The 6,806-nt window shown below is 36.4% G+C and overlaps 1 protein-coding gene across 1 annotated transcript; it reads left to right on the forward strand.

The window, feature by feature from the left end:
* The first annotated feature begins 278 nt into the window (after positions 1 to 278).
* On the forward strand, positions 279 to 5,776 carry LOC114421593 (signal recognition particle subunit SRP72-like). Its single transcript, XM_028387605.1, has 6 exons — positions 279 to 572; positions 656 to 792; positions 1,724 to 2,076; positions 3,949 to 4,045; positions 4,138 to 4,419; positions 4,540 to 5,776. The coding sequence occupies exons 1-6, from the start codon at positions 443 to 445 to the stop codon at positions 5,527 to 5,529; spliced, it is 1,989 nt and encodes a 662-aa protein (XP_028243406.1). The 5' UTR covers positions 279 to 442; the 3' UTR covers positions 5,530 to 5,776.
* Positions 5,777 to 6,806: the final 1,030 nt, after the last annotated feature.

Genomic DNA, 6,806 nt, shown 5'->3' on the forward strand with positions numbered 1-6,806 from the left:
AATCATACATAACCAGACAGTTAAAAAAAAAAAAGAAATAATAAGTAACATGATTGCATAAATTGAAAGATAAAGAAAACACTTATAAGAAAATAAAGTTTTTAAACACCGATTTATTAGGTAATAAACCTTTTAATATGTAGTATTATAAAATTATCATAATATATTTTTTTAATACTATCATGTTATATTATTTATTATTGTTATTATCATCATTTTATTTAATATGGATTCAACTTTAATACATGAATCAGTGCTGCAACTAGATTTATTAAAAAAAGAGAGGGAGAGACAAAAGTTAGGCAAAAGACAAAGAAGAAAACCCCCGCAGCCAACCCGACCCGTCTTCTTTCTTTCTCGACTGAACCATACCACACAACACAAAACGCAAGTCAATTGGCGTCGGCACGATTCAGAGATTTGGTTCGCTGCCTGAAACCTAATGGCTCCGAAGGCCAAACCGGCGCCATCGCAGCCTGCTCCTCCTCCTGCCCTCGAAGATCTCTTCACCACGCTCAACCGCCACATCCAGGCTTCCGCATACGACAATGCCGTCAAGCTCACAGATCAGAGTCCGTCAATTAATCTCACTTCTCATTTCAAACGCCTTTCGTTTCATCGCATCATAAACCTTCATTTGTTTTTCTCATCGCAGTTCTCGCCATTGCTCCCGGCGACGAGGACGCGCTCCGATGCAAGGTCGTCGCGCTGATAAAAAATGACCGCGTCGAGGACGCGCTCTCCGCCATTCATTCCTCTAAGAAGCAGCTTGATGATTTTCATTTCCTCAAGGCACGTCGATTTTCGCTTTTTGTTCTGCTTTTTCGTTGGTTAATTGTCGAAATTTGGAATCAGATCCGAGGATGTGCTTATTGCCATATGAGTTTTGTAGATTTCGAATGTTTACTGTGTGTTTAGAGGTTAGGGATTGAATTAGATATTAAAAAAAAAGCTGGTTGAAGTGGAACAAGCATGGAATTGTGAGATGCTGGATGGAAATGGAAAAAAGCATGTTAATTAGAACTTTTAGGTTAGTGGAGAAGAAGGAAGGGTTTTACAATTAGGATGGAAAGAAAAAAGGGAATAATAGTGTAGGTACTAAGTGTGAACTTGTGACTGCAAGAGAAACTGAGGAAGAAGGAACGAAAGATTTGTAGGCAACATACCTCCAATCAAACTCAAACATGCAAATTGTTATTAAGTCATTGGCAAATCTCTGAGGTCTGACCTTTTAATTTTGAGTTTTTTATGAAATCGAACCATTCTGCTGCTGTATGTGGAACTCTTAACAGCTTTTTCCTACTGATGTTTGTTATTGGGATACTTAGACGAGGAAATTAAAAATGAGTGAACTTGATAGTCAAGAAAAATAGTTTGATTTTTAGGTGATTTGTTGTTTTTTGCATCTTCTTGTTTGGTGTATTTGTTTTCCGTTTATTTGGTTTACTTAAATTGGTTATATTAATTGTTTCAATGTTTCATTGTCTTCATAATATGTTTATATTCTTTTTTTATAAATTCAAGTCCATATGCAGGCTCCACTGCTTCTAAAAGAAAACCATACAGATTCAATTGTTTTGAAAGGTTCATACACTCAAGCATGTACATATTTCACAGAAAACTTTGTTTGAGTTCATCATACAATTGCTTCATGCATGATCTAATAGAAAAGATGAATGCTTACCATTGATTGCTGTTTTTTTACTTTGTTGTTTCTAAATAGGCATACTGCTTATACAGACAAAACAAGTTGGATGAAGCCTTGGAGTCTTTGAAAAGACAAGAGAGCAATGATGAAACTATGCTTTTGGAATGTCAGATATTGTATCGACTTGGGAAAATGGATGCTTGCTTAGATATCTACCGCAAGTTCCAAAATTCCAAGATTGATAACATGGAAATAAATTCTGTTGCTGCCCTAGTTATGGCTGGCAGGTCATCTGAAGTTCAAGGAATGTTGGATTCACTTCGGGTTAAGGCAACAAGTAGCTTTGAATTGGCATACAATACTGCTTGTTCTTTAATTGCAAGGAATAAGTACTCAGATGCAGAGCAACTATTATTGTCAGGCCGAAGGTGATATGCTATTTTGATTATTAGTTGCTAGATACCATATCTACGACACTTTCTGAGCTTGTACCTGTGAATTCTAGAGCTTTAATGTACTTGAAAGTTATGGCACAAACTTACATTTTTTTTTTATCTTTACCAATAGTAATTAGGTCCTTTATGTTGGGAAATCAAATATGATTGAGATGTGGGATGTGAGTAAAGAACTCCCACGTTGGAAAAGCATGGACAAATTGAGGTCCATATAAAGTGAAAAGATCCATGAACCTAATGCCTCGTGGTTTTGGGTTGAGATATAGTATATGGCCCATTGCTGTGATCTTGGTAAGTCCACTGGATTCAAATCTCCCTGGTGTTTCTTGAATGTGGATGCCCTTGACCCTAATAAGTGGTATTAGATCTGATGGTTTGACTTGGAAAAGGATTGGATGAACTATAGTTGATGAATGGTGTTAAAAGTCATGTGGCTTGTTGTGTGGTAATGACCTGCAGCATAATAGTCTGTCTACGAGGCAGTTGGAAATGAGTGAGATGGAGAATTCAGTTGGGTGAGTGGGGATAAGGAACTGGGGCCTTAGGGCAGGGAGGAACCAGACCCTTGCACTGGAGCTCTGATTTGGGAGCTGTGGTTCTGGATCCAAAGGTGAAAAAGATGGGGAAACTGGAAACATTGGGAAGTTGAAACTCTTGGAAATTATCAAAAGACTTTTGGGCGTTGGATTAAGTATTTGAGAGAATGGGAAGTTCTTTGAAAATATACTAATATTGAATTGTGGTATATCTGTTAGTAAACCTAGAGTCCGAGGAGCCTGGGTTATAAATAAAATCAATAGCCTAGTTATGTGAGTGTTAGAGCCAAGTTTTTTAGGTTATGACTTATGACTATGAGAGGGGTTGTACAAGGGGCTTGGGGTTTAGTTTTAAACATGGTGATTATTCTTTTTCTGTTTTATCTCAGTGTATTTTTTTTATTCTATGGGTATGTGCATGTAGGCATGTGACTTGCCGAATTGAATTCTAGAGTTTTGGTGTGCATATGGTCATCTGTTAATTTTTCCTTGCTGACATCTTGAACTCCTCTTAATGACCAAAATACATTTATCCCATATTCTATGTTGTGGCTTTGGATTTTTCTAGTGTGATTATGGATTGGCTGTTCATACCATTTTGGGTACTGTGTGTCTGCTTGAGTGAGTATAAGTTTTGTTCCAAGAAAAATGTGTTATGCAGTATTGTGTCCGTTTCCAGTTTTAAACCTTAGGTCTTTGGAATACGGCCAAGTATGATTCATGTGAGTTTCACTTTTAAGACAATCTCTATCATGTTCACAATACATCACAACCAGCAGTGGTTCATTGAGTATGGCTTGATATCTTTCTGCTGACATTTATATCAGATTGCATAAGAGTTATTACTTGTTAGGATGGTAAGTGCTGGGTGTTGGAAATTGGAATTATGTAAGTACCGTGAATACTGTGCTAATGCTAATATGCCTACATCATTATGGGGAAGATAACATAATAAACATGTGGTAGTTTAACCAAATTTCTGAAAAAAAAAACTGTTTTTCACTGTTAATTTTCAGCTAGATATGTAAAGGGCATATTGATAATATGTTTATTGAATTCCATTTAGAGGGCCTTGTGTAACAGAATTGCTTGAAGCTATTTACTATTGTTGTGCACTAAATTCAGTGACTTATTTTATTGGGCACTAGAAATGAGGCACAATCTGAATTTCATAGTTGATTGTTTTAATTTTAATTTAAATTTGCTTTGATGTTATTGTTTGTTTTACTTCCTTACTCATTAATTGATAAATGATAACCTATTAAGTTAAGCCACATATACTTATGTTTATTCATATATTTTGGATCAGAATTGGTCAAGAGGTCCTGATGGAAGATAACCTGGCCGATGATGACATAGAAATTGAATTGTCTCCTATAGCTGTCCAATTAGCCTATGTTCACCAGGTAAAAGTTTAGATCTAAAAAAATTATTTCTCCTTCAAACAATTATTATTTTTTCAAAGAGCTGGAAATATTAATTTATCATGGATGAACAGCTTCTTGGGCGTAAGCAAGATGCTATTGAAGCTTATACAGACGTGATTAAACGAGATATGGCTGATGAATCATCAATCGCGGTGGCAGTGAACAATCTTGTTTCACTGAAAGGTCCAAAAGATGTTTCTGATAGCCTAAGGAAACTTGATCGACTTAAAGACAAGGAGAATCAAAGCTTCCGACTAGCTCCTGGACTAGACTTGAAACTTTCAGCAAAAGAAAAGGAAGCAATATATGCAAATAGGGTTGTGTTACTTCTTCATGCCAATAAGATTGAGCAGGTCTTTCTTCTTTCTCTGTCTTGTCCTTCTTGAATCATCAATTTTGTGTATTTATTCTTTCTTTTGAAACTGGGCATGGGAGCATACTGTTGATCATTACTGTACTATTAAAATTTGTAGGCACGAGAACTTGTTTCTGCATTACCAGATATGTTTCCAGAAAGTGTGATACCGATATTGCTGCAAGCTGCCCTCTTGGTTAGAGAGAACAAAGCTGGAAGGGCTGAGGAAATACTAGCACAGTTTGCTAGTAAGTTCCCTGAGAAGTCCAAAGTTGTTCACTTAGCCCGGGCTCAGGTAGCTGCTGCTGCTGGCCACCCACATATTGCAGCGGATTCTCTGGCTAAGATATCAGATATCCAACACATGCCTGCTACTGTTGCCACCCTTGTGTCTTTAAAAGAACGAGCTGGTGACATTGATGGCGCAGCTGCTGTGCTTGACGCTGCAATTAAATGGTGGTCCAATGCTATGACTGAGGACAATAAGCTCAATACTATAACACAAGAGGCTGCTTCTTTCAAACTCAGGCATGGGAAGGAAGAGGATGCTGCTCAACTCTATGAGCAGCTCGTCAAAAGCCAGGGAAGCATAGAAGCACTAGTTGGTCTGGTAACAACAGTTGCTCGCATGGATGTTGTTAAGGCAGAGCTTTATGAAAAGCAGCTGAAGGCTCTACCTGGTTTAAAGGGAATTGATGTGGACAGCTTGGAGCGTACTTCTGGAGTGAAACAAGTTGATGCTCCTCGTGTTGGTGTCCCTGAAACATACGAGGAAGGAAAGAATAAGACAAAATCTAAGAAAAAGAGAAAGAGAAAGCCAAGGTATCCTAAAGGGTTTGACCCTGCAAATCCAGGTCCTGCCCCAGATCCAGAAAGGTGGCTTCCCAAGAGGGAGAGATCAACATATAGGCCCAAGAGGAAGGATAAAAGAGCTGCTCAAGTGAGAGGGTCTCAGGGTGCTGTAGTTAGAGATAAGCATGATACTGGTGCCTCATCTAACAATTCAAATCCAAAATCAAACCAGGGAACCTCCAAAGGAGCTGCGCAGAATGCGGTTTCTGAGCAAACCAAGCCTTCATCCAAGTCAAGAAAGAAGTCGAGGAATTAAATAGGACTCGTGGTTTTTGATGAACTTTTTTATTTGACTATTTGTTAATGCTGTTTTTAATGACTAAAATGAGGGTCCATACATACACTGTGGGTTCAAATTCAAAACCGTCAGTTTTGGTTCAAGGAATGAGTATATCTTTTAGATGCAAGCATCAATGTGCAAGTTTGTCGTGCGTAGTTTGTTTGAGTTTTTGGGAATCATGGAAATATCACCTTTCTGTTGTCGAACGCATTATTTTCTTTGACTTGGCTGTGTTCTTTTCCAATGCTCCGGACCTCTAGTTTATTGTGGGCGTAAACTTACATTACATTATTCTCTAATTATATATTACAATAAAGTATCAAAGTTTAAATATTTTAAGATTGTATTAATACATTATAGGATGTCGCATTGATGGTTTGTCAAATGAATGTTATATTCTTTTGCAACATTTTTTTACTAATTATTTTAAGAGTTTAATTTTAATGCACTGTTAGTGCAAAATGTTTATATGAATCAATTAAAAATTATTTTAAGTATGATTTTAGAAGGTAAGGGTTCATTCAGCTCATGATTACTCCTACTTTTTTTAATAAAATTATTATTTTTTTTATCGGCAAATAAATAAGTAGATTAAATAAGTATGATTACCCCTCCTTAATTAAATTATTACGTTAATAATTTATAGAAAAATTATTAAGTGAAAAGGTAAATGTATTTAATATTTTATAAACTTAAACACTTAGTATAACGCTCGTAACTTTATGGAATATCCACGCGAGCAATTTCTCTTTTTTTATTTTTCTTGTCATAATAAAATAAGACAGATGTGTTTTGTTGCAAGTTCCATGTGCCCAAAACACATTTCTTATATTGAATGAAATAAAATAGGAAGGTTGACAAATCCTATTTCATTAGTTTGAACCAAAATATCGCAAAATGAAATAAGTGACAACCGAAGAAACCCAAAAGGATAGTCTCTTTTTGTATGTGCCAAAAGGAAAAATTACCACTGCCTATCAACTACTTGTGTATTGTAACTCCCTCTATACAGATACTACGAATGTTAGGTATTATCACCTTCTCATTGACTCATTTCTTGTGTCCTGGTTTAGTAAGTGTCAAAGTGTGGATTGACTTTATGGGGGCATAGTTGTGGAGACATATTGAATCATCTTGACACTAGATCTTCAAAACTACTCCATACTGAATTGGTAGCATAATCAGGGTCTCTTGTTTTTATTATTGTTACTGCAATTTTATTGTTATTACTGAATTAGGTACTATAGCCTCAA

Source organism: Glycine soja, chromosome 8, assembly GCF_004193775.1.
Source record: "Glycine soja cultivar W05 chromosome 8, ASM419377v2, whole genome shotgun sequence".
Classification (NCBI taxonomy): Eukaryota; Viridiplantae; Streptophyta; class Magnoliopsida; order Fabales; family Fabaceae; genus Glycine; species Glycine soja.

Coding starts and splice junctions, on each gene's coding strand:
- LOC114421593 (XM_028387605.1), top strand. CDS start 443: ATGGCTCCGAAGGCCAAACCGGCGCCATCGCAGCCTGCTCCTCCTCCT. Junction 573..655: donor CGTCAAGCTCACAGATCAGA/GTCCGTCAATTA, acceptor TTCTCATCGCAG/TTCTCGCCATTGCTCCCGGC. Junction 793..1,723: donor ATGATTTTCATTTCCTCAAG/GCACGTCGATTT, acceptor GTTTCTAAATAG/GCATACTGCTTATACAGACA.